The sequence below is a fragment of the Podarcis tiliguerta genome (assembly GCF_965153285.1).
Source record: "Podarcis tiliguerta genome assembly, chromosome: 8".
Lineage (NCBI taxonomy): Eukaryota > Metazoa > Chordata > Lepidosauria > Squamata > Lacertidae > Podarcis > Podarcis tiliguerta.
In genome coordinates this window covers 15,566,973-15,594,654 of record NC_139541.1, presented here as the reverse complement: position 1 = coordinate 15,594,654, position 27,682 = coordinate 15,566,973, and the positions used below count along the sequence as shown (strand labels likewise).

The following is a 27,682-nucleotide window of genomic DNA, read 5'->3' as shown; positions in this document are numbered from 1 at the left end:
CTTTTTTTTTTTTAGTTTTAACCTCGCGGCCGGCCAGGCTGCCTCGCGGTTGGCTCGTTATGCACGTGGAGCTGGCTGCCGGCGTCGCGTGACCTGGCTGGCTGTGTTGGCGCAGGCCCAGTTCTGCCTGGCCGTCCTCGGCATTGGAAGCAGCAGTAGGAACTGCGGGGATTGTGGTGACCGGACGGGGCCGGGCAGGCAGGCAGGCAGTTAGGCAGGCATGGCCGGACCCACGCAGGAGAAGAGCACGCTGCTGCACCTCTTCGCTGGAGGGTGAGTCCTTCTCCCTCATTTCATTCATCCTTCTGGGCTCATCCTTAAAGCGTTTTCTCTCCCCATTCATCCTTCGCCCCCATCCTCATTCATTATCTCCCCTCCCACACTTTATTCATTAATCTCCCCCATCCATCCCCTTCTTCCTCCATTCATCAGTCTTTTGTAAACCGCTTTGAGTTCTATTGTTTTTTTACGATCAAGCGGTGTTTTAATTTTTATGAAATAAATAATAAATAAATTATTTCTCTCACATGCACCCCTTCTTTCCATCCATCTCTTCTTTCTTGATTTCTTCCCCTCCCTTTTGACCACTACCCTTCCTCTTCCTCTCTGAATTTACATTTATTTGTTGTCTCAAATCTTCCTTCTGTCTCTCTTTATATATTACCCTGCTGTTCTTTTATGTCATTATCCTCATCCTACCCATTTTCTCATCCTCCTTTTTCAAGAGGGGTGGGGTGGGGAGAAAATAACGATGTTGATGGCTATGCTGTGCTTCCATGGTCAGAGGCAGTAAAAAGCTAAAGCTTCTGAATATCACTTGCCAGAAACCACAAAAGGGTAGAGGGCTCTTGTGTTCCTGTTTGCAGGCTTCCCATAATGGGCACCTGATTAACCACTGTGAAAATAGGATGATGGACTAGATGGGCCACTGGCCTAATCCAGCAAGGCTTTTCTTATGTTTTCCTCTATTCACCCCTTTCCACATTCTCCTCTTCTTTCTTTCTTCCTACCTTCCCTCTTCTTTGCTTTTCTCTTCCGTGACTTCAAAATGCTACATCCATATACAGGCGCAGCCTACCTCTGAGGTCCTGAAAACGCTTGCTAAGGAGTGCCCAGCAGTGCACATTCTATCGGAAGCAAAATGCTTGGATAAATGAACCTTCCATCCAACCTAGTAGGCCTTGTTTATTTATAAGGAAACACAAACATACACATGTGCTCCCCACACACTTCATAACCCCTTGCTGGCATTCATATAGTGCTTTAGAATGTCAGTTGTGTTTGTACACATGTGGCATAGTGGTTAGGCCAAGGGTGCAGGAGCCTGCAGCCCTCCAGGTGTGTTTGGGTTCCATCTCCCATCATCCAGCACGTTCAGTAGTCAGGGGTCATCTGGAAGCCTGCAGGTTCCCCTTTCTTGGGTTTGAGTGTCAGACTGGAAGCAGGGAGATCTGGGTTTAAATCCCCCAATTGAACCATGAACCTCACCAGGTGCCCTTGAGCCAGTTTGCCCTCCATCAGCTTGATCTACCTCTCAGGATTATTGTAAGGGTAAAATATGCACATGTGTCAATGAGAATCAGCACTGTGTTAAGCTCCTTGAAGGAAAGACAGGCTGCAAATGTAATAAAAATAATAATGCACTTACAGCAGCCCTGTGAGGTAGGCCAGTTTACTTATTCCCTCATGGCTAGTGCCTTAAGTGGCTTTTCAGAAGGTTGGAAATAATTATGCAGGGTGTGCCATTTCATTGCTGTTTGTCATGAGCATCCATGTATAAATGCAGGAGTCTGTCCTTTTTGTGAGCTTTCCAGAAGGTTGTGATTGGACACTGGGTTAGATGGATCTCTGATCCAGCAAGGCCCTTTTAATTTTTTGTCCTTTACTTTCCCAGTGGAGCAAGATCAGACCTGTGCTCAGCCGTCAACTCATTGTGTAGCTTTGAGCAAGCTGCTGGCTCTCTCAGCCACCACCACCCCGTCTGTAAAATGGGACTAACATATCTCAGTGAACAGTAGAGCTTTTCAAGTGCTTTACAAATGAAATGTGGACATTACAAGAGCAATGGTCTAAAGTGGTTTGGGCTACACCTGCACCAGCAGCCACAGCTCACTGGTGGGGTGTCTGCTTTGCATGCAGAAGCCTCCTGGTTCAATCCCCAGTGGAGGTAAGACTGGGAAAGAATTTGTGCCTGAAACCCTGGAGAGCTGCTGCCAGTCAGTGCAGACAATTCAGCGCTAAATGGGACAGTTATATTACTCTGTATAAGGCAGCTTCCTATGGACTACAACTCCCAATGTAGTTGTAGTCTAAGACTTCTGTAGGGCGACACATTGGCAAAATCTGTTTGTTATTTCCCAAGACAGGTTTATTGCATGCATTGCAAGGTTGGGGCAGATCCGTTTCTCTTGCCATCCTGGGCCTAATGGATACCTGAACAGGCATGACCTGAATAGGCAGAAATCTGGGGAGATTTTAGAATGTGTCTGTGGTTTGTTTGGAAGTACCATAGCCTGTCTTTTTTAATTGTCTTGAAAGTGAAAATAAAAGCATTTCTATTATTATTATTTTAAGTCCTTGTTCTGTTCAGGAAGGACTTCCACATTCTGGGGATGTGGGTTTCCCCAGCTCGCTTTTTATAGACAACTAATCTGGGAGTGCAGAGACACTAAATTGTGTGCGATCCGTCCCTCCCTCCCTCCAAAGTCTGCTTCATGCATCTGCTTATTTGTGGTTAGCAAAGTGTAGGGAAATCCTGCTCTCCCCTCCACCACTACTCAAAAAACAAAAACAATACCCAGCTAGCTAGCTTACTCTTGGCTTTCGGCTCCCCCTTTTCTTTTCATTTGTCATGCTTTAGGCAAATACTGCATTATAAATTGTTGCTTCCTGGCTGCAAGTCTCACGCTGCCTTGTCTGCTCTGCACTGGTTCTTGGGCAAAGAGGGATGTTATACGGATATATCTGTCCAAGTGTTGCATCATACCAGGCCAGAGTAGAACTGAGGCAGATTTGTGTTTTGTAAGCAAGAGTGCTGTCTGGGTATCTTTTTTGCGCAGCACGCTGTGTGTGTGGTGTTTTGATCCATGGTGACGGAGGAAGGACCCTGGATCTCAGATCTAGGTCTCTTCTTACATGGGAAGTAAACTCAGCTTTTAAAAATAGAACCGACTTCTAAGTAAGCAGAGCACATTCCCATGCATGTTTTTGAGGAAGGGATGTAGCTCAGAAGGTCCCTGGTTTGATCCTCAGCATCTCCGGGTAGGGCTTGGAGATACCCTGCCTGAAACCCTGGAGAGTGGCTGCCTGTCAGTGTAGGCAGTACTGTACTGCGTTAGATGGGGCAATGGTCTGACTCTGAATAAGGGAACTTTCCTGTGTCTACACAGAAGGAAGTCTACTCTGGGATCATTAGTGCTTTCTCTCATATAGATGCACATAGGATTCCATGCCAGCCTCAATATCATTTGGGGATGGATCTGTGTTGTGTTTTTAGAAAATGTGCCCTCTACAGTGGTACCTCGGGTTAAGTACTTAATTCGTTCCGGAGGTCCGTTCTTAACCTGAAGCACCACTTTAGGTAATGGGGCCTCCCGCTGCTGCTGTGCCGCCGGAGCACGATTTCTGTTCTCATCCGGAAGCAAAGTTCTTAACCCGAGGTAATATTTCTGGGTTAGCGGAGTCTGTAACCTGAAGCGTATGTAACCTGAAGCGTATGTAACCCGAGGTACCACTGTATATGGGGAGGGAATTGCAGACTGATTTGTAATCCCTGAACACTCTCTCTCTCTCTCTCTCTCTCTCTCTGTGTGTAAATGCTTGTTTTCTCTTCTTGTGTGCAATGCCTGTTTTCTTAAAATGGTAACTTTCTTTGTTATTACATCAGTGCCTCAAGAGTTTCAGTGCTGTTACTTGCAGACTGCACCAAGACAGAGGATTATTTCCCTTGACTGGCTTTCTAATGACAGGTTATCTGTCTGTGTCATCAGAAACTGTTTTGTGAATTGCCAGCTTTCAGTACATTCCGTAATTAGCACTTTCAGTAACTTCCAGTGTTTCATCTCCCTCTGACTTCGCTTTTTACGCTCCTCCCACCTGACCAGGTATACACAGTCACATCCATACCATGCAGTCAAAGCTGTGACGTCAACGAACATGGCCTTCTGAAATTCATAGAATCGTAGATTTGTACAGGACCTCAAGGGTCATCTAGTCCAACCCCTTGCAATTCAGGAATCACAGCTAAAGGATTCCTTAGTCATGTTATTCTTTCATATACTGTGTGTGATGCTTTATGAAATGTGGAGCCAGTGCGGCATAGTGTTTAGTTTCTCAAACCTCATCCTCCCTTGCCATTGTTAGCTATGGATGATGGGAGTTGTAGTCCAACAACTTGGAAGCCCAAGTTTGAGAAACCCCGGAGAGTGTCATAGACTAAGACCTGGGGGAGACCAGGGTTCAAATCCCCACTTGGCCTTAGATGTAACCTTCTGCCAGTCACTGTCTCTCAGTCTAGCCTACCTCACAGGATTGTTGTGAGGATAAAATAAGAGGGAGAATTATGTACTTACCCTTGAGGTGGGATATAAATGTAATAAAATATACTGTTACTCAGAGGAGACCCACTGAATTGATGGACTTGTGCTAGCCATGTTCTTTAATTTCAGTGTGTCTACTCAGTGTAGGACGGACATTGGATGCAACCCCCAGAGGTTTGGATTTGGTTTCAGGGGACCCACAGGGACGAAGCCTTTGTCACAAAGACTCTTTTATTTTAGTTTAATCCAAGCCATCATTGCATCCAAGGAGGGTCCATTGAGTTGAGATTCCTGCATTGCAAGGACCCTCAGGTCCGTTCCAGCTGTGCAGTTCTATGATTCTGTGAGTTCGATACACCTTACTTCCTGAGAATTGTGTTTAGGATCACACTTTTGAAATACAGGAGGCACTTTTCTCAGTACTGTATCTGCATTCCTTTGCAAGCTTTTATTTTCCCACTCTCTCCCTCCTTTCCAAATCTGTATAAATAATTACTTAGGGCTTAGATTCTCTCCACCGCAAGATGATGGAATCCAGGATGAAAGGGACTTAATTAGCTTAAGGGCTTCCTGCCTACCTTTATATAAAGCTGTCCCTGCAAGGCGGAATGCCAGTATAGCAGCGCTTTCTCCCAGGTGTGGTCTTGGAAGAAGAAGAAGAAGAGTTTGGATTTGATATCCCGCTTTATCACTACCCGAAGGAGTCTCAAAGCGGCTAACATTCTCCTTTCCCTTCCTCCCCCACAACAAACACTCTGTGAGGTGACTGGGGCTGAGAGACTTCAGAGAAGTGTGACTAGCCCAAGGTCACCCAGCAGCTGCATGTGGAGGAGCAGGGAATCGAACCCGGTTCCCCAGATTACAAGACTACCGCTCTTAACCACTACACCACACTGGCTTGAGATTTGGACCTGCATGTGGAAACCCTTAATAGGGTGTGGTTGTTAAAACAATTAGATCCCCTCCCCATTTGCTATTTTGTAGAATTCTGCTTGCGTATATTTATAGATCTGTGTGTATACAGTATGTATCTTCAGAGCCAGCATTTGAGGGAGTTGTATTGGGTCTGGACCCTGCCCCCAAAATTAAGCATTAGCTCCCGAATATGCAGCTTGGCTCACTGGCTGGCGTGAGTTGCCAAGATCTATTTTGGAAGTGAATCACCCCACCTCAGCAAGGGTGCTGCTTAGTTTGAAAGGTTCGAAAAAGGGCAACCAGAATGATCGAGGCGGTGGAGAAACTCCCTTATGAGAGAAAAGGTTGCAGGATTTGGGGCTTTTTAGTCTAGAGAAAAGGCAAGGCAAGAGGTGACAGGTGTCTAAAGTGATACATGGTCTGGAGAACGTGGATAGAGGAAAAGGTTTTCTCCCTCTCTCATAACACTGGGACCCGTGGGAATCCCATGAAGCTGAATGTTGAACGATTCAGGACAGGTGAGAGAAAGTCTTTGTTCATGCACCACATAGTTAAACTATGGAACTCGCTCCTGCAGGACAAGCCAATGATGGCCACCAGCTTGGGTGGCTATAAAAGAGGATTAAACAAATCTGTGGAGGACATGGCTATCGACAGCTACTAGACATGGTGTCTCTATCCTCCCAGGGCTACAATTCTCAGAATGGTTGGACAATTGGTCCCTCTTCACATGGAAGACTGGGAGCCGCAGCTCTGAGAGCAGGCAGGGGTCTCCTAAGGTACTCCCAGCACCCTGAACAAACTACAGCTTCCATAAATTCTTTGTGGGGAAGCCCTGGCTGTTTAAAGTGGTGACACAGTGCTTTAAGTGTATGGCATGAATGTCACCCTGGTTTTTGTCTTTTGGGGTAGGCTTGGTCGTAATTGCCTCAGTGCAGGGCCTTTTGTTGTGGTGGCTCCTCCTCTCAGAGGTCTGCATCTTTCCTGCATCACCTCTCATTTGTGGGTGAAGACTGTTCCGTTCCATCAAAGCATTTGCAAACCCTCACCATCTTGATCTCTTTTGTGTTTGTTCAGTTATTTTGTGTGGACTTCATGCAGTGTTTTAAAAAATCAGACCATCATAATAATGCTTTCGTGTTGAAAGGCAGTTTCTTAATGTTCTAAATCAGGCATAGGCAAACTCGACCCTCCACATGTTTTGGGACTACAATTCCCATCATCCCTGACCACTGGTCCTGTTAGCTAGGGATGATGGGAGTTGTAGTCCCGAAACATCTGGCGAGTCAAGTTTGCCTATGCCTGTTCTAAATAAATGCTGGAAAGTGTGCCCCTTCCCTGAAGCGATTCCTTCCTTTCTTTAGCCATGGGAATCTGTTGAGGGAATAAAAAAAATAGTTCTCTAGGTGCCAACATTATTTTAAGATGTCTAGGCAACCAGGCACATGGGATTTTCTAGCTCTGCAGTATAGTCAATAATTGCTGTTCCAAGCTAAATGGTTTCTCCTTCACTTAAGCAGAGAAGATCCTTGGGGAAAGTTCCTTAAAGCAGTGTTTGGAACTCAGTTATATTAGCTAATCACCAAATGGCACCTTAAACCTAGGTTACAAGCACCGCAATAGAATGTCTAGGCACCATATTATTATAATTTTTTACAATGAGACTTATTATTCATTTCTATACCACTTTATGTTTTAAAGAAAAAAATTTCAAAGCAGTTGACAACACACTAAAGCATCAAATCAAACAATCCAGAATAAAACAAATTCAAACTTCAAGGAAAACATTTCAGGTCTTTCTCTAAGTGACATTTTGCTTTCCCTATACAGTATATATCTACTTAATTGACATAGTTCCTCCACAGCGGAAGTACTCTAGAAAGCCAGTGTGGTAGAATAGTTAAGAGTGTCAGACTAGGACCTAGGAGATCAGGGTTCAAATCTCCACTCAGTCATGAAGCTCATTGGGTGACCTTGGGCCAGTCACAGCCCCTTAACCTACCTCACAGGGTCGTTGTAGGGATTAACTGAGGAAGCGGGGTGAACCATGTACTCCTTGGAGGAAAAGGTGGTACATACATTCAATAAATAAGCTGTTCTGCTTACGAAAGCTGGAGGGGACAGCCAGATGGAGATGTGAGTTGCCAACCTGGCACCCAGAGACCTCCGCGTGGTTGCGATTGGATCCACACCTGTCACAAAATGCACCTGGCTAATTTCTGACTTTGCCTTAAAGATAGGGTCTATTAATGGTGGGTGGAGGGTATTGTTGTTCCGCCAATCTTTACACACACACACACACACACACACACACACACACCCAACCATCACTTGTACCTGGCCCTTGGGCTAAGCCAGGCTTCCTCTTTTCTCCAGCCCACCACCCTCTTGCCCAGCAGTGGCCCTTCTGATGCAAATGCTTCTTCCCTGCCATTTGTCCTTGGTGCCTAGCATTTAAAGGTAGACTGCCTCTGAGCCAGGGTGATCCATTCAGTTAGCATGACTGCTGATTGTTATGGTACCTCTCCCCTCTCAAAACGCTGTCAAAAGCCAGCAGTCATTTTGCAACACGTTCCATGAGCTGCTTGTGCATTATTTGTGCAAAAAGCTTTGGCTTGTGTCCTGCTAGGTTCTGCTCAGAGGTGGCCCACTGAAATGAACGGGTTAGTCCCACATGGGTGAACTTAGGCTCGCTAATTTCAGTTGGACTACTCGTGAGTAGGAGTAACGTTGGCTGCAGGCCATTGTCTTTGCTAAATTCCTGGCATTGCCTGCATTATAGTGCTGGAGGGAGCTGGTGCTAGCAGTTTCCCTTTGCCTTAATATATATCTGGCAGCAAACAAAGCAGCAGGGAAAAAGTCAGTGGTTTTCCCCCCTTCATGTTGAGCTTGTGGGGCAAGAGGGAGACCTGTCTGGGCCTCCTTTGGCCCAGCTTAAACATTAATCAACCTGAGTGGCAAAGAGTTTGTTTTATTTTACTCTTTATTGTTTTACTGAATGTTTAAAATGGGGGGGGGGTGTCAGCAGGCTCTTTTATCTTCTTGGGAGCCACATTCCTTCATGAGTGATGGACGGGGCCAGAATCATTGGCCCCCTTTTTCATTTCCTTGGGTCACCCCATGTCCTTAATTTTGCTCCCTCCTCTCTCTGGGTCACCCCCTTTTCTTTATCTCTGGCTCACCCCACTTCCTTTTTCTTTTTCCCATCCCACGCAGCAAGCCACTGGGGGCTCGGGAGATCATGGAATCATAGAATTGTAGAGCTGGAAGGCACAGTGAGGGTCATTTAGTCCTGTCTCCCTGCAATGTTGGAATCTCCACTAGTGCATCCATGACAGATGTCCATCCAACCTCTGCTCAAAAGCCTCCAATGAAGGAGAATCCAACACATCTCCTAGGAGACTGTTCCACTGTCAAACAGCTCTTGCTGTCAGAAAGCTCTTCCTGATGTTTAGTCGCAATCTCCTTTCTTGTAACTTGAATCCATTGGTTCCGGTCCTACCCTCTGGAGCAGGACAAAACAAGCTTGCTCCATCCTCCGTTTGATAGCCCTTTAGATATTTGAAGACGGCTGTCATACCTTATCTCTGCATCCTCTTTCCCAGGCTAAACATACCCAACTCCCTAAACCATCCCTCATAAGGCTGGGTCTCGAAACCAAGAGGTCAGAACTGATCGCTTGTGGGTGGCTTTTGAAAGGAGGCTGAGGCCCACAGGCTGCCCACCCTGGTAGTAAAGGCATCCATCCCCTCCAACAACACCTAGGACAAATGGGAACATAGAAAGCTGCCTTACAGCAAGGTGGACTATTGGTCCGTCTAGCTCAGCCTAGATGCCTACTGGTTGGCATCAGCTTTCCAGGGTTTCAGGCAGGGGACAATTCCCAGCCGTACCTAGGAATGGAACCTGGGATGTTTTGTGTGCAAAGCAGATGCTCTACCACTGAGCTACAGCTGTTCCCTTAAAGTATATGAACAAAGGAAGCTGCCTTATACTGATTAGGCCATTGGTCCATGTAGCTCAGTATTGCTTACAGAGATTGTCAGTGGCAAGAGATGTCAGCTTGTGATGGATGTTTCCCCGTACCTGCTGCAAAACTCCTCTTTTTGACACCCCCCCCCCCACTTTTTTGCTTTTCTGAAGTCCTCCTTTGTTCCTCTGCACATCTGAGATGTTTGCCTCTTCTTTGGAATGATGCAAAATGTTTCCCTTGGATCCACAGCAGGCTGCTTTTCAGTAGCTTTCCTGGTTTTGGGGGCAAGAATGTGGAAAAAGGAACAACCCCGCCCCCGGTGCCTGCAGAATGGGTTGCTGCAAAGGATAATTAATTATTCTGCAGAGCCGGTTTGCACCGGCTGTTCCAGGCCTCCAGAGTTGCTCAATGTGCTTTGTTGAAATCCACAGTGACATCTGTGAACCGTTCATGCTGACGATGCAGCTATTAATGCGGCGGCGCATGGGGTTGCAGGTGTACAGCAGAGGGAACGGCTTGTGCGCCCAGGAAAGCTCTTTGATTTAATACATTGGCTACTCCTTGGTTGAGTCAACGGTGTGAGTCTTGGTTGCCAAATTTGTTTGTTTTATTTTTTTAATGGTTCTATTGGGTAGCTCTTAGCTTAATCTAGAAGCATAGTAAGGTGCTTTATAGAGAGGAAAGCCATTGGGTCCATCTAACTGTATTCCCATCACTGCCTGGAGATGCATTTCGGGATTGAGGCTGTAAACTTTGGCGTGCAGAGCTGACACTCTGTTAACTGAGCTGTGGCTACGGGAGGTTTCGTCCAAAACATCTGGAGGGCACCAGGTTGTCAAGGACTGCTTCAAATTGGTCTTGTACTTCTCTTTTGCAAAGCACTTGAAAAGCTTTTGTGTGGTTGCTGAGGTCCACTTGCCCCATTTTACAGATGGGCTAAATTGAGACTGAAAGCCAGCAGCTTGCCCAAAGCCACAATGAGCCACAACCCTTCTTCCCACCTCCCACAGTATGGAAACAGATTTGAGTGCACGAAAAGGTACGCACGGTTTATTGAACTATACCCACGCTTCTTGGAACTTACGTACAGGGGATTGGATTACCCTTAGGACCCCTTCCAACTCTACAATTCTATGATTCTGCGACCAATTTTGCCCAGGATGCAAGCAGACCTCCGAGATGCTTGGGGGCTAAGTCTCTCCCAAACCCTACCACTTTTATCACCTCTACTTGTAGATGCTAGGGATCAAACCTGGCACCTTCTGAATGTACAGCTTATGCTGCTTCCGTTGAACTATGAGGCCATCCATCTGCAATGCTCCCTTTCAATAGATAAGCTAGGCATGGGGAGCAGTCTCTGTGGAGAAGGTTAAAAAGAGTTTGAGCCTGGCAGAAGAGGTAAACAGCTGGTGCTCTGAGGATGCCTGCCAAGTCTTGGAGAGAAGTCGGAATGTTTTGCAAAACATGTGATATCACTCGCAGGGGGCTCGTCGGAGGGCGTGTGGGTGTGCGTGCAATCAAAACATTCTTCGCACTAAATGGGGCGGCTGGAGGAGCATGCCATCATGCCTGGTAACCTTGCGCCTTACTTTTAGAAGGAAGCCCACAGGAGGCCAACTTACTGGTTGGCGCACCATGATACCGTCTCTGTGTGAGCGTGTGTGAATGAGCCGTTGCTGATTTTTGCTGGGGAAGGGTTTGACTTTCTTCCTCTATACATGAAAATGTAAGGCTGTCGTCACTCAGAGGATTTGCAGAGCCGTATCACAAACCGGGAATTGCATGAAGAACAATCCAAGAGGTCAAGAAAAGAAAGCTTAGTGTTTGCATGGGGTGAGCAGGGGACACTCTAGGGAGTGAAGGTTGGGGAATGGCAGTGGGGTTGGCAAATGGAGCAAGTTGGGGCACAGACCCTAGTATGGTGCATACAAATATAAGGCCACAATTTTACTCCTCCTCTGGTCATTTTCAGTTATGGAACTCGTCATCTGCTGTTGCTTCATCTGTCAAAGGTAGCCCTCACTTCCTTCTTGTTTAATATGCCTGATCTCATCTGCACTGGGATTTACCGTATCTGAGTGCTGTGCTTTTGATTGACAGTGTTTCTGCGGAAAGAGGAAGGAAAACGAGTAATGCAATACCTGGAAATATTAGTGTGGGTGTTTACAACAGATGGCTTGAATTGTACAGTAATCAGTGGGTGTTTTCAGTTTGTTTTGTTTTAAGTGCCATCTGATACGCTTGTGTCCTGTCATATGTTTCTGTGTACATAATACATACATACAAAAAACAAGCCATTATAGATCCTACATTGCGGAATTTCAGAATGCTGATTTTTTAAAATATCTATTAAGATGCAGTTCAGCTAGTTTGTGGAAGGTGGGAAGCTTAGCAGCAGGAGCTTATTTGAACAGCTTAGCTTCATGGAGCCTCCATTTACAGAGGAAGTCTATCTTTCAGGGTGCTTAGGATAAATAATGGGGAGACACCTGTTGCTTTCATGCCCTGTCTTGTGGGCTTTTGGGAGCCATCTGGCTTGCTGTCATTTGCTAACCTGCTGCTGGGCTCAGTTTGTTTTGCAATTTATTACTGCATTAATATATACTGTAATGGAAGGGAAGGCTCAGGACAGACAAAAGTTATAGCATTTCTGCAAAACGTCCGTTCAAACAATGGAATCCATTCCTACAAGAGGCATTGAGGGCCACCAGTTGGGATGGCTTTGTCAAAGAGGATTAGACAAGTTCATGGAAAAGCCTTTCAGTGACTACTAGCCACAATGACTATGTTCTGCCTCTATCCTCTGGTCAGCACTGTATGTTTCTGGACAATGCTAGAAACTCAGATATATAAGCTACATGCCAAATGGCTCCTTAAACCAGAGTTAGTCGCCAAAACAGAATGCCTAGCTGCCATTTTGGTGCCAGACAGCTCTAAAATTGTTTTTCAATAAAACTGTTTGGTCCCTGAAATTCATTCTGATTGTGCAGATAAAATATACGGGATAGAATTCTACAGGATGTTTTGCTGGTGTGTGAAAATAGTCAAGAGCCAAGGATCCCCAGGTATGCACCTCCAGGTGGTGGAGACGACAGGTGTCATCATCCTGGCTCCTGGGCATCCTCCCTTGGCTGCAAGTGGCTGATAGCCAGGTGCAAAATGCTAATTTTGAACACTGCTTCTGGATACCAGTTTCTTGGGATTGCTAATGGGGAGAGCAATGTTGCAAAGAGGTCCTGATTCTGAGCTTCCCATTGGGGCATCTGGGTGGCCACTGTGAGAACAGGATGTTGAACAAGATAGGCCTTTGGCCTGATTCAGCAGGGCTCTTTATGTTTTCTGCCTAACTGGAAACTTTTGTATGCAGTAAACCAGGTGTGGCGAACATGTGGCCCTCTGGATCTTGTGTTTATTATTTATTTAGACCAGCCTTTCTCAACCTTGGGTCCCCAGGTGCTGTTGGACTACAACTCCCATCATCCATAGCTACCAGGACCAGTGATCAGGAATGATGGGAGCTGTAGTCCAACAGCATCTGGGGACCCAAGGTTGAGAAAGGCTGATCTAGACCTTTTGCACCTTGCTCTTCAGCCGAAAAGGCTCCTAGCGGGGCTTACACACCATCAAAACAGTCTCTGTCCAGAGGCTTACAATCTTTTTTTTAAACAACCATGACATTTTCCAAGGGGAAAAGGACAGGGAGGGAAAAGTGGGGAAATCAAACTTGTGCACCAGTTGTTAAACTGTTGCTGAACTACAGCTCCTATCACCCCTCTCCATAGTTAAAATTCAGCAACATATGGAGATTCAAATGTTCCCCAGGCCTGCAATAAATGATTGGCAAGGGAGGGCAGGAACAAGAGCAAAGAGGGGTCTCAAAACCTTCACCTGCCAGTCAGTGACTTTGGGGGGGGGGGTTCATCTGGCTGTCAGTCCCCTTCTCTCCCTCTTGGCTTTTCCATATAATTTTCACATGACCCTCTCTTGGTCTCCTTTGGCAGCAGGCGTAGCTGCTAAGAAGCTCTATAAAAAGCCCGCGGAGAAGAAGCTTAGCCACCGATAGCATCTTTGTTCCTTTTCTAAAATTGTATAACTGGGGCACAGTGACGGCACCGTTGGAGGGAGTAGCCCATTTTATACACTGCCTTCATGTTACCTGCTTTTTTTTGAAGGTGCTCCTGTGCCCGCCCAGGACCCCATACCATGGCTTGACATCCATTGGATGCCAGCACCCAGTGATCACTGGATTAAATGGAGTGGCCAGGGGATCAGCCCACTCCTGTCACGCACACAAGGTTTTAATTGTCCTCCTCTGGATTTTTTTGCTGCCGCTTAGCCAAGGTTCTAGTCTCTTTGTTGCACAGAGATGCTTTAGAACACGCAAGCCATGCATAGTGTTATTTCAGTAACCAGCGTTCATTCCTAGGTGGAACATGTTTTCTGTGGGTGTTTGTTTTGTTTTGTTTGTTGCACCTAGTCCCTCCTTCCTTCAGCCAGATGTGTGCCCATCAGTTGCTTGCTGTAGGGCAGTGTTCCCCAACCTTGGGCCTCCAGCTGTTTTTGGACTACAACTCCCATCATCCCTCGCTAGCAAGACCAGTGGTCAAGGATGATGGGAATTGTAGTCCAAAAACAGCTGGAGGCCCAAGGTTGGGGAACACTGCTGTAGGGTATTTGCAAGGTAGTGGGGTGTATGTTGACCGCCAACCTTTGTTTGGGTTTTTGAGGTGCTCCATTTTTAAAATCTTGAAACTCTCGGAACACATTTAGGCTGGTTGCAGTGAACTGTCTCTCCCTCTCCTCATCTCCCCGTTCTGATCCTCTTTTAGGTTCCATGGACATGTGAACAGCACAGGGCTTGTGTACCATGAGGGAGAGGAATGCAACCTGATTGCGTTGGCCGTGGCTGTATTTGCAGAGCTTGAAAGCCAATGTCAAACCTCTGGTTCTGTACACAGAGCAGAGAGAAGCTCAGATAACAGCTGGTCTTCAAAGGCCCCTGCTGTCTGTCATTCAGTGGACTCTGCTCTCCGTCTCTCACACATAGACCTGGTGCCCAGGTTACAGGTGTGACACAGCAGCAGCCAGGGATTGGGAACCTTCAGCTCTCCAGATGTTTCATTATGAGTCCCATTATCCTTCACCATTGGCCATGCTGTCTGTGACTGATGTACGCTGTCGTCCACTTTTGCTGAACTACAACTCCCATCAGCCCCAGCAAGCATGACCAATGGCCAGGGATGGTGGGAGTTGTAGGCAAGGCCAAAGGCTTCCCACACCTGCTTTAGATGCAGGCCTTGCCCTCTCCATGCTTTTTGGAGGTTACCAAATCAGGTAGTTGATTTGTTCAAAATGGGGCTTCCCATTTGGGGCCTTGGCTCTGGGGAACATGCAACAAGTTCCTTTTGGAGCACAAAGGGCAAAATGTTCTTCCCCTCTTTTGTGACCCGACCTGCATGGCTCCTGTCTTGTTTATCTGGAAAGTGGCCCTTTTGATTGTGGAGTGATTTCTGAAGCTGCTTTGCCAGCGGTGGCTGAGTGCCATGGCTCAGAGCAGAGTCACAGGGGCAAGAAAAGCAAGTGATGCTCTAGTTTGGGAATGGGGAACCTGTTGAACTCCAGCTCCCAGCAGCCCCAGCCAACACAGTCAGCGATCAGGGATGATGGGAACTGCAGGCCATCAACATCTGGAGGGCCACAGGGTCCCCACTTGTGGCATAGACAGCACTGAGCTGGATGGACCAATGGTCTGGGTTGGTATACAAGGCAGCTTCCTAGGGCAAGTGGCTGTGATTTGTATTCAGCTGTATAAAGTGCAACTAAATAATTTCTTGCTCCTATCTTTTAAAGAGTTAGTTTAGAAGGGACAGTTTCTTTTTTTCTGTGTCAAGGCCATGGATAAGCAGCTTTTGTTTGATAGTGTAAGCATCAAAGGCTTATTATATGTATGTGGTTTTTTAAAATCTGGGTTTTCAAAAGTTCAGGGGACCTTTTTTCCCCACCCCTCACCAAGAGCGCATCCTCAAATCTATTGTGGAACCTCTTCTTCATTGCCAAGGATTCTGGAGGCACATTATTATTTATTTAACTGAATCTGTATACCACTTAATCGTAAAAACCTCTAACTGGTTTCTATAAAATTGAAAATTGGCAGTGTAATTATTTCATGGGAGTCGGAAGTTAAAAATAAGTTGGCCTACAAAAAAAAAAATCAGTATATAAAATAGAATTGACAGTTGGTAATGCACATTTAGAAAATAAAACTGTGTATTAAATTTTAGGTATCTGGATAGGCTAAACAAAAACGGTTCTTAGGAGGTGCAAAAAAGTGTACAGTGAAAGTGCCTACCTAACAGGCAGGGCGTTCCAGAGAGCAGTTGCTGCCACGCTGAAAGACTGACCGTTAATGCGGCACATGTAAGCATGCCACTGTGGTGGATCACATGCTCAGGACTGAGGTCCGTGTGGTTTCTTCCCTTTCATCTGATGTCTTCTACGTTGTTTTTTTCCAGGTGTGGTGGGACAGTGGGCGCCATCTTCACCTGTCCGCTGGAAGTCATCAAGACGAGGCTCCAGTCTTCGAAACTGGCCTTCCGCACAGTCTACTACCCGCAAGTCCAGCTGGGCACGATCAGTGGCGAAGGAGTGGTCCGTCAGACGTCTGTCTCCCCGGGCCTCATCCGGGTCCTGAAGTGAGTATAATGGGCTTGGCCATCTAGAAATGTTAAGCAGCTCCACACAGTGCTGAATGGGGTCCCCCTCCTTTCACTGCATCCTTGCTCTCTATTCTTAACCCCAGACTTTCCAGATATGTTTTGCTTCATCTTCTCTCCCTTCTCTCACCCCCCCCCCCCAAAACTGCAGATCCATTTTGGAAAAGGAGGGGCCACGGTCGCTGTTTCGTGGGCTGGGGCCCAACCTGGTTGGAGTTGCGCCATCAAGGTACGAATCTATTTATTTCATTCCTATCCTGCCATCTTTCCTGCAAGGAGCTCAAAGTGGCGCATATACTTCTCCTTTTTTTTAATTCTCACAACAACAACAACAACAACAACAACAACAACAACCCTGTGAGTTAGGTTAGGCTGAGTGAGTGACTGGCCCAAGGCTAAGTAGGGACTTGAACCCTGCTCTCCCAGGTCCTAGTCTGGCACTCAAGCCACAGCACCATACCGGTTCTCATCTTGCTTTTTAATCTTTCAGAAGCCTTTAATGTACTTGGCTTATAACTTTGGTCATATAACTCACCAGAGACTTACCTGGTAGCGGCAGCAGGCAACGGCTTCCATTTCCCACAGTCCTTCATAGCATCATTGGCCCAGGAGCACTGTGGGAGAAGTCAGCTTCTCAACAGTCCTGCCAGCAGGTAAATCTACTGCTGAGGATTCTGGGACAGGTGTTGGTAGACCCTGGCAGGGCACAGAGGGCACCTGCCCAAGGTTGCCAGGAGCCAAAACCAGGGCTTTTAAAAATATGCAGTGGATTATTTCATCTGCTCAGGCTTTGCGGGGGGTGTGTGTGTGTGTTGGAAATCGTATTCAAGACAGAGACGTAACCAACATTCACGTTGCTCAGAGAAGACCCATTGAAATTAAGGAAAATGACAAAGTTAGGTCTGTAAATTCTAAGGGGTCTACTGTGAGTAGGGTTAATGTCGGGCACAACCTCTGAAGTGGTATATGTGCACAACAGAGGGAATCTTGGAAAGATTCTGTGCATATTGAGGGCATAAATTTGGGAAAACCTTCTGAGTCCATGCCCTTTCCCAGGGTTTTATATTTATTTTCTTAGATGTATATCCTGCCTTCATTCCATCATGGAACCCCACCATTCATGGGGTTCCCAGGCACAAACCAGACCCAGACCAGTGATTAACACATGTCTCCAGATTGTGTTGATCCTAGATATGAAATTCAGTATCTGCATAGTCTCGGCTCTCTTAAAAAAATATATAAAGCAAGGTTTCTAGTCCTCAAGGTTGCCAAGATAGGCTTGAAAGTGTACATGGAATGTGTAGTGAACATCTCAGCCAGAAGGGAGTCCTGAACAGGATTATCAGCAGTCAGGGTTGGCTGGGGTACTGCTTTAGAATCCTGCATAGCTCCTGAAGCAGGCGAGATTTTGCATAATAGGTGTGCATTTTGCCATGGGTTCTCAGCGTCTTAAAAACGACTTCCCAGTTAATCGTTTTTCTCCTTCTTGTACATTCCCCACTCTGGCAACATCTTGCCGTTTTCCAGCTCACTGGACAAGCTTGCACGCTCTTTTATTCTCCAGTCTGGGGTAATGATTTAATTGGGAAAGGGAATTTCTCCCCTTCTGCTGCAAAGGCTGACGGCTTAGCCCTGGCCAAAGGAGCCTTTCTCCTTGACAACAATACTGAGATCCCAGCTGAAAGATACATTTGTAGGTTTTGTTTCGTTTTTTAAAAAAGCCTTTCGGACGAGAATAGCAGCCTTGTTCTAAAGCTGGAGCGCTTTGCTAATGGCTCTGGCTCTAGGATCCTTCTTTGGGGCCAGAACTGGGGAAAAAGGATAGGAGAGGTGGCTGTCCCTCCACAGAAATAAAACGCTGACCTCCTTCTGTTTGCTTGCAAGGCCCTAAGGCACTGCTGATAATCCAGTCACTATTTATCTAGGCCTAAACCACCTCCAGGCCCAGCCCACTCATGAGGTGGGGTGAAGCCATTGCCTCAGGCGGCAGAAGTCCTCAAGGCCAAGGTGTACCCACAGGCTCCCTGCTGCCTCCAGCGCCAACACTGAAATCTCGCGAGATCTTGAGAAGCATGCGGGATCTCACGAGATTTCTGCAACATCTTGCCAGAAATCGGCACCAGTTCCGACGCCACTTCTCCACCACCAGCGGGACGGGCGGCAGGGTAAGGCGGAACTTCCTGTTTCGCCCTAAGTGGTGAAATGGGACATTCCACCCCTGCCTACCTTGCAGGGTTGTTGTGAGCGCAAAATGGGATTGGAGGCTAAGAACTACCGTATTTTTCGCTCTATAGGACTCACTTTTTCCCCTCCAAAAATGAAGGGGAAATGTGTGTGCGTCCTATGGGGCGAATGCAGGCTTTGGCGGAAGCCTGGAGAGCGAGAGGCGTCGGTGCGCACCGACACCTCTTGATCTCCAGGCTCCAGGAAGCTATCCGCAAGCCTTGCGCACCCGGGGGAAGTCCCCCCGGGTGCGTAAGGCTTGCGGGCGGCAGCCTGCAGCGCGGAGCACGGGGCTTCGCGCAGGTGTCTGCAGCCTGCCGCCCGCCGTGTGGGGCGCCCTGAAGCAGAGCGCCCCTCGCGCCGGACAGACATCGGCCAGCCCCACAAGCTTGGGGGACAGCGGGGAGGCGCAGCGCCGCCATCCCACGGTTCCCCGACCTGGTTTTGGGGGGGAAATAAAGGGGGGGAAAATTTCCTTTATTTCCCCCCCCCCCAAAAAAAAAGTAAGTGCGTCCTATGGGACGGAGCGTCCTATGGAACGAAAAATACGGTATGTATGCTGCCCTAGAGCTCCTTGGAGGAAAAACGAGATGTTAATAAAATACATAAAGTATTAGCTTAGTTTGGATTATTCATGTGTGTGCTGTATAAGAAAAAAGTGGGAGGCATATATTGTCACCCTTTTTTTGGCTAAGAAGGGCACAACAAGTAATCAGAGCAGTGCAAGCCATCTTCCGGATCTGGCGAGTCCAGAACATCTCTGGCTGCGGGTGAAAAGCCTCTTTCCCCCACAATGTACAGCATTTCTCGAAGCTACAGCTGACTCGTTTTATTTTTCTGAGCTGTTGTGGAAAATGCATCCTGTGGGGCTGTTGGGAGTTGTAGTCCCAAACCACAAAGCGAAGTCTGTGCTCATATGATCAGACAAGTGGAAAGTGTTTGAATAATCATTGTTAAATGATCATTCTAACATTCTGCCTACTTTTGTTTGCCATATTATTATTACAGTGGTAGCTCAGGTTAAGAATTTAATTCGTTCTGGAGGTCTGTACCTAACCTAAAACTGTTCTTAATCTGAAGCAGCGCTTTAACTAATGGGGCCTCCTACTGCCGGTGCGCCGCCGGAGCACAATTTCTGTTCTCATCCTGAAACAAAGTTCTTAACCTGAAGCACTATTTCTGGGTTAGCAGGGTCTGTAACCTGAAGCGTGTGTAACCTGAAGCATAGGTAACCCGAGGTACCACTGCATTATTATTAAGACAGGCTGCACAAAGTTTTTGTTTTTAATGGGGTTTAAAAAGGTCAGAGGCCATCGCTTTACAAGGACACCCACTCTCAGTCAACCTGACTTTGCCTCTTCAATTCATGATTAGAACTCAGAGCCCTTTTCCCCACCCCTCCTCTTACCTCTCCCACAGGGCCGTCTATTTTGCCTGCTACTCCAAGGCCAAGCAGCAGTTCAATAACATCTTTGTGCCGAACAGCAACATCGTCCATGTCTGCTCAGCAGGTTCTGCAGGTTTGTAACCCTAATCGAAGGGGATGTGGTTTACCAGCCGGTGCTTTTTATGAAGATGCATTGAGCAAAAGCAACTGTGCCTCTATTGGGGCCAACCAGGCTAAGGGGTTGGCAGCCTGGCAGCCTCAGGGTGTGGGTGGGAAGACCTTTTTTGGCCCAACAGGCTGGATCTTTATCTCCTCCCCCTCCCCGCAACAGGCTAACTTTGACAGGCGGGTGGGACCATCCACCTTGAAATCATCTGACATCAGAATGCTAGCCGAGGCAGGTAGACTTGACTGGCAAGCAGCCTTGGCTGCAAGTCCATTATTATCATTAAATTTATTACTCACTCTTCACCAGCAGATCCCAGGGCAGGTTACACCGATTTAACATTTAAAACAGTTAAAATAGATGACAGTTCACCGGTAAAAGGTGGGCTCTGAAAACTCATGTCTCAGGTGTCAAAAGCCAGGGTAAAGAGGTAGATCTTCAGCATTCGTTGGACGCTGTACAGGAATGAAGCCAGGCACACCTTTAAACCAGGAGTGAATAAACCCAAAGCCAAATTCAAGATATAATTGTAGAGTTGGAAGGGACCACAAGGGTCATCTAGTCTATCCCACTACAATGCAGGAATCTTTTGACTAACATGGGGCTCGAACCCACAACCCTGAGATCAACACAAGTCTCACGCTCTGCCACGGAGCCATGAGATCACGCTTGGTGTTGGTGGGCTGTATATTTCATTTCTTAAATTTATATCCCACCCATCCTCCCAAAGGAGCCCAGGGCGGTAGACACTTGTGTAATGAAAAAATGCAATTAAAAATAAAAGTGTATTTTTTAAAAAGTTAAAACTTTTGAAGCAGATTTATGAACAGATGTAACCAAGTCATATGTCTGGATCGGCCTTTCCAAACAGGAAAGGCGTGCTGAAATGAATGAGGTTAATTTCCCTAGTTATCACATCCAGGTTTGTTTATTTAATGTTTTTAAATAAACTGCTTAAAAAAATAAATCTCTAAGCAGTGTACATTAAATATTGCACCAAGTTTGTCTTTGCCTACTTGAAGCCACATTTCCTAAATTTTGCCTGGTGTGAGAGTGACTTAAGAGAAGCGAAGTCTTGTTTGAACATTATATGTAACAAGTGAAGTCTTGTTTGAACATTTTATGTATGTTTGAACATTGAATGATCAGTCCAGTGGCCCATCTATTCCAGCATCCTGTTCCCAACTAGATGTCTGTGGGAAGCCAGGAAGCAACAGCAGGGTTCTCCCCACATGTGATTCCCAGCTACTGACTTCCTCTTTGCGAAAACAACAGTGTGTGAAAAAGGGAGCAACAAGAATCAAACAAGGAGGACTGCTCAGTTTCCTTCTGTCTCTCAAATAAGGGAGCTGCCTCCCTTCTGAGACCAACTCACCTGTGTGCATTTCCTTTCTTTCTGTCTCCCTTTTTATTTTTTGCATTGAAGTGCCGATCTCCAGGCACAGAGCAGCTGTGTGTGTATTGCAGCCGCTCTCCAGTTACACAAGCTGCTATCCAGCTCGAGCCAGAGCAGAGCTTGAAATAAACCAAGTGTTACATGGGCCGCTTACATAACTTTGGAGACATGTGCCTTTCTGCAGGAAGCTACCGGGAAATGTGGATATGCGTCTCCATTAATTTGATCCGGCCATTTTACCTGCTCAGTTGGTTTTTACATGTTTCTACCGTGTGTATGCAAATTTGCTGTGGCTGATGCAAATAATTGCCTGCCTTCCTGTTAACAGCTGAGGGCTGCGGCTCAGAGGGGGAGCACTTGTTGTACATGCAGGAGGTCCCAGGTTCAATCCCTGGCATCTCCAGGTCAGAAAGGACTTTTTACCTGCGACCCTGGAGAGCCACTGCCAGTCAGTGTAGACAACACTGAACTTTAGGGACCCAGTGGTCTGACTCTGTATAATGCAGCTTCCCATTCAAATCAGTCCTTTATGCAGAACCATGAGGACTAGAATCTTACTTTACTTTTTAGCAGGAGGGCCTTTAGCTCCACTGTGGAACACCTGCATTGCATGCAGAAGGTCCCATTTCCAACTCCCAGCATCTCCAGATAAAGGCTGGGGTACAAGTCCACAGAGCCACTGCCAGCCCGTGTAAAGAGTACTGAGCTAGATGGACTTAAGGGCCTGATTTGGTGTAAGGCACCTTCCTGTCAATCCCTGGGATCTGTCCCCCCCGCCAAAAAAAAAGAGATCAGGTAACAGATGATGGGAGAGATCACTTGTATGAGACTGCAGAAAAACACTAAAGTCGGAGTTGATAATGTTATACCAGGTGGGCCAATGGAGAGAGGTGATCTAAGGTAGTATCACCCACCTTTTTCTTCTGCCCCAAAGCCACCTCTGTTGATCACATCCAGAAGTGGACAGATGACTCAACAATGCCACCTAGAGCTCCTGCATAGCTGGTACACACACTTTCATGCATAGATGTTCTCTGAATTTGTAAGGGCAGCTTGAGATGCTCCACCTGTCCTGGACACAACTGAAACCTGCAGGAAATGCCAATGGGCTCTCTAAAAAAGTGGAAGGGTGGATTTAGATTTGTGTTTCGTGCTGAGCACACACGCACAAAGACATTTGGAGACCTACTTTTAGACTGGTTTTCAGAAACGCTTTTCAGTCAAACTGCCCCCAGCAGAGATGACAGAAACAACATTAAATAAACTATTTTCCATACGAGGACTGCAGGAGATTCTTTGTCTTTGAAAAATGGAAGCTGCTGTCAAGCTGTTGCTCCATCTAGCTCAGTGCTGTCTACACTGGCTTGCAGCACCTCTCCAGGGCTTCAGGCAGGGAGTCTTTCCGAGTCCTACCTGGAGATGTCAGGGATTGAACCTGGGATCTTTTTGCATGCAAAGCAGAGGCTCTGCCACTGAGCTACTGGTAAGTGATGTTCCCCTGGATGTGCAAGAGATGCTTCTCAGGTTTATAGCTGTATATTACCTACAATTTTATTCCGTGCACTGCGTAGAGTGCTTTGTGATTAAGCAGAATAAAAACCTTTCTAAATCTTTGTGGGAGTGGGGCTTATTGGTTTGTTTTGTTCTTACTATGTATTTTGTGTTTTTATCTTGTATTTTTATGCTGTGAACCACACTGAGATCTTTGGATGAAGGGCAGCATCCATATTTAATAAATACATGAAATACAGGAGGGGGATGCACACATCTTGAAAACCAAAACAACGATCTCTTTTCCTTGATGCTTCTTACCCATATGCAAACTTCTTGCAGGTTACAGTGGTGTTGTTAAGATTTGTATACCTCCCTTTATTTGTAGATAAAGCACACAAAATGCATAATAAAAATAAGAACAAAAACAAACCAATAATCCCTCCTCCCACGACACATTTAAAAGGGCATCAGATGTCAATCAGCCCAAGGTCTGATTAAAGAGGACTATTTTCAACTGGCACCTAAAGGACAGGGAGAGATCTTTCCACTTATTGCTAACCAATCTGCTTTAACTGACAATGTGCCCGGGACCTTCTGCAAGCGCCCAAATGTGCCCTGTCACCAGGCTGCCTTTTTCCCGGCTGTCCTTTCCTTTTCTCAGTGCTTTGACGAGCTAACCAATTTCCTTCTCCCTCATCTGTTTCGCAGCCTTTATCACAAACTCGCTGATGAACCCCATATGGATGGTGAAAACCAGGATGCAGCTGGAAAGGAGGTAATCCCAGAGGCTGAGCTGGTGAAACAGTACCTAAGGGAAAGGAAGGTGTCTTTGCAAAGGATGCTCTAGAGGGGGCTGTAACGGGGGCTCTTCCACTTGGGGGCTGCATCCTATTCTGGGCCACTATCTCCCTCAGCTGTGTCACCTCCACCAAGCTGTGTGCCACTCCAGCAGGAGAAGGCTTCTTTCATCACCTCCTTGCTTTGAATGGTCTAAGCTGGTCTTTATGGGAACAACTGTTTAGAACAGGCTTCCTCAAACTTGGCCTTCCAGATGTTGTTGGCCTACAACTCCCATGATCCCTAGCTAGCAGGACCAGTGGTCATGGGTGATGGGAATTGTAGTCTCAAAACATCTGGAGGGTCGAGTTTGAGGAAGCCTGGTTTAGAAAATGGTGTCTGAATTTTGATTTTCCTCTTCCCTCCCTGTCCACTCTCCCTTGTGTGTTGTGTGTGTTTGTCTGTTTTTTAAGATTGTAAGCCTGCAAGTAAGGGGACTGTCTTGTTTCGACGGTGCATCAGCCACCCTGGGAACCGTTTTGACCGAAGAGTAGAGTGCAAATCCTCTACATACATACATGCATAAATAAATAAATAATGCCTTTAAAAATTGGAATAAATTTATGGTTATTCATTTTTGGGTGGTGGGAGAAATTCTGCTAATGCTAGTTCTACAAGAGTAAATTCATGACTGGCTTCAGTAGGTCTCCTCCTGGAGTAGGAGTAGAACAGCATAAGACCACTGGTCATATATGTTGATTCAAGTAAGGTACTGATCACTGTCTCTCTCTACCCCCACCTGCCTTTTTGCATTCCAGAGTCAGGGGTTCAAAGCAAATGAACGCACTGCAATGCGCTCGCTATGTCTACCAGACAGAAGGAGTCCGCGGCTTCTATCGGGGCCTGACTGCCTCCTACGCTGGGATCTCTGAGACCATCATCTGCTTTGCTATTTATGAGAGCCTGAAGAAGCACGTGAGCGAGGTCCGGTTGGCCCCTTCTCCCGCTGGCGGGACAGAGCGGAACTCCACAAGTTTCTTCGGATTGATGGTCGCTGCTGCCATTTCTAAAGGCTGTGCGTCATGCATTGCTTACCCACATGGTACGTGAGCTGCACCCTTGGCTGGGCTGGCTTCCTTCAGTTCAGCTTCCTGAAATTCCCCTAGCTATTTATTTATTCTCATTCATTCATAATCAAGTTGCTAGCCCTCATGGTTGGTTGTACAACAGGGATGAGAAATCTGGTCCAGGCCTGGTGCCGGGGGTGGGGTGGGGTGTCCAAATCTGTCTGCAGGTCCATTTTCCCCAAACCACGCCCATCTGCCTGTCATCTGATGTCGCTCGTGACATCTGGCGGGTGGGAGGGCGGGCAGGGTTGAATCCTGCATTTGCTGTGAACACCCAGAGAGTGGGTGGGCTGGTATCCAAACTGAGCAGGATTTAACCCTACAATTTAAGCAGGATTTAAACCACAGCAGGGAACAGGGACGTGCTGACAAAACTGAGCGGGATTTAAGACCCCCCCACACACTTATTCACTGATTGGGGGGTGGGCCTTAAATCCTTTCTGGTTCGGCTGAATTTCTTGCAAACTCATCCTCATTTGGGAAGTGGCTTGCATGGAACCCCCTCCTAAAAGCAATGGCGGCCAACTCGGTTTTAGCATTGCCTTGAAAGATGCTTTGAAGACCCGTGTTCAGGACTTGAAAGCACCTTGCAGCTGATGTCATTGTGGAATTGCCAGTTTTGATAAGGATCTAGCCCACGGAGCTAAAATGGCTCCCAACCCCTGCTGGGAGGTACGCTTGAAAAGAGGATGGGTGATACCTGGTTGTTTGGCAGGTGTGCCCTTGTCCCCTCTTGCAAACCAAAATTCTGCAAAGCAGCCTATGCAAATGCAGAAAGTTCATATTGTAAAATTATTTCTTGCAAGCAAAACAGGAAATGGGCATTGCAGGGGTTTGGTCTAGATGACCCTAGAGGTCCCTTCCAACTCTACAAATCTATTATTCCAACACCTTTAATTTGTCTCTCTTTCCTACCCTAGAGGTTATACGGACAAGACTACGGGAGGAAGGCACCAAGTACAAGACGTTTGTCCAGACGGCGCGGCTGGTGTTTCGGGAAGAGGGCTACTTGGCCTTCTACAGAGGACTCTTTGCTCAGCTCATGCGGCAGATCCCAAACACGGCTATTGTCCTGTCTACCTACGAGTTAATAGTGTACCTGTTAGAAGACCGAGTTAAGTAGCCGACCAAGACTTGAATTAAAAAACGCACTCAGACAAACAAACAAAAAACTGTTAAAACTTCCACAGGCCAGTTTCTTCGCAAAGAGCCATTTCAAACAGTCGGACAGGACTGGAGAGTTGGAAAAATCATGGATCATGTTGCTTGATAACGTGCTCTCTTTTAAAAAGTTTATTTTCTGCTCTCTTTTTCTTTATTTTCTTCCTTAGGGGATTCATGCTTTCTGAAAGGTGTTGATGTTTAAATGTTAATAGTTAATTATTACCTTTTTTTAACTTAAAAGAGACGAGGTTCAGAAATTAAAAACGACAAAACTAAATTAAAAGCACTATTTAATTTACATAACACACCTTGGGTCTTTCATCTATTACCCCCAACCCAATGAAGCAAAAACCGTTGGATGGGATGTTTGGAAGAATAGTATTTTGTAATCTCAGAAGATAAGAGGCTTCACAAACATAGAAATTGGTGCCTAGTATGATTTCACACGGTGATTCTTGGTTTTGCTTTTTAAAAACAAAAATCAAGTCTCCAGACCCGATGATTAATAAAATTAGCTTTAAGCCAATATGGGGACCTTGGGGCCCTCCAGATATTGCTGGCCTAGACCAGGAACTCCAGGTCATCTCTGGCCATTGTAGTCCAACATTTTGAGCAGAGATGGGGAATCTGTGAGTGTTGCTCCAATACAATTCCCATCATCCCTGACCATTGGCTTTGCTATCTGAGGATTGATGGGATCTGGAATCCTAGAACATCTGGAGGGAACGTTTTATCACGCCATAAGTGTTTGTAATGGCTAGATGGAACCCTCCTACGTTCAGGGTTATTTTCATCATCACTCCCATCTAATAGCAAATTCAGCTGGACTGGATTATAGTCAAAACAGGGCTGGCTAGGAGACATTAGTTTGCAAAAGTCCAAAAAAAAATTGGGGGTGGAGGACTCAAAAGCGTAGAGAAATGGCTCACCGACGACTAAGCGAGCTCAGTGGCCCACCAATCACTTAACAGGTATAATAATATATACCTCTCTGGGTGTCGCAGAACTGAAAATCCCATCATCCTTGCTGGCCAGGGTTGATGGGAGTTGTCACTCAGCAACTCTGGAAGAGCCAAAGGTTCCCCGCACCTAACTTTTTATTCAGTTATTCCAAACTGCATGGAATACCGTATTTTTCGCTCTATAGGACACACTTTTCCCCCTCCAAAAATTAAGGGGAAATGTGTGTGCGTCCTATAGAGCGAATGCAGGCTCCTTGGCTTCAGCGATAGCAACGCGAAGCCTCCAAAACGCAGAGGGAGCGCTCCCTCCACGCTCCGGAGTCTACATGTTGCTTTCGCTGAAGCCTGGAGAGCGAGAGGGGTCGGTGAGCACCAACCCCTCTCGCTCTGCAGGCTTCAGCGAAAGCCACCTGAAGCCTTTGGAGCGCAGCGGGACCTCACGCTGCGCTCCAAAGGCTTCAGGCAGCTATCCCTGAAGCCTGCAGAGCGCAGCAGGAACTCGCGCTGCGCTCCAAAGGCTTCGCAACCTTGCTGCTTCCCCTGCCCCAACCCCGCGGCTAAAAATGAAGCCAAGACCGCGCGCAGCCTCTCCCGGCTGGAGATGTTGCGCGTGGCTAAAGAGGAAGCCAAGACAGCCAGCGGGATGGATCCCGTTCGCTGTCTTGGCTTCTTTGCTCTTTGGGGCTGGGGGGGAGGGGAATCAAGAAAAAAACTAGGTGCGCCTTATGGAGCGAAAAATACTGTATATATTCTGTTTGGGGTTGGGGAGAATGCATAAAATCTTGCCTAAGAGCTTACAGCAGACTGTTGCCTCCATCCCCTTCTTGTGGGTTTTCTAGATGCCTCC

The 27,682-nt window shown here is 46.7% G+C and overlaps 1 protein-coding gene across 2 annotated transcripts; it reads left to right on the top strand.

Moving 5' to 3' along the window:
* Window positions 1-16: 16 nt before the first annotated feature.
* SLC25A33 (solute carrier family 25 member 33) lies at window positions 17-26,178 on the top strand. 2 transcript variants are annotated; one of them, XM_083454191.1, is made up of 7 exons: window positions 17-273; window positions 15,939-16,118; window positions 16,291-16,368; window positions 19,782-19,882; window positions 23,514-23,580; window positions 24,401-24,684; window positions 25,630-26,178. In XM_083454191.1, the coding sequence occupies exons 1-7, from the start codon at window positions 221-223 to the stop codon at window positions 25,830-25,832; spliced, it is 966 nt and encodes a 321-aa protein (XP_083310317.1). In that variant the 5' UTR covers window positions 17-220; the 3' UTR covers window positions 25,833-26,178. The 2 variants fall into 2 exon arrangements, with proteins under 2 accessions (XP_083310317.1, XP_083310316.1); XM_083454190.1 differs by lacking the exon at window positions 17-273 and adding an exon at window positions 10,862-10,998.
* The last annotated feature ends 1,504 nt before the right edge of the window (window positions 26,179-27,682 follow it).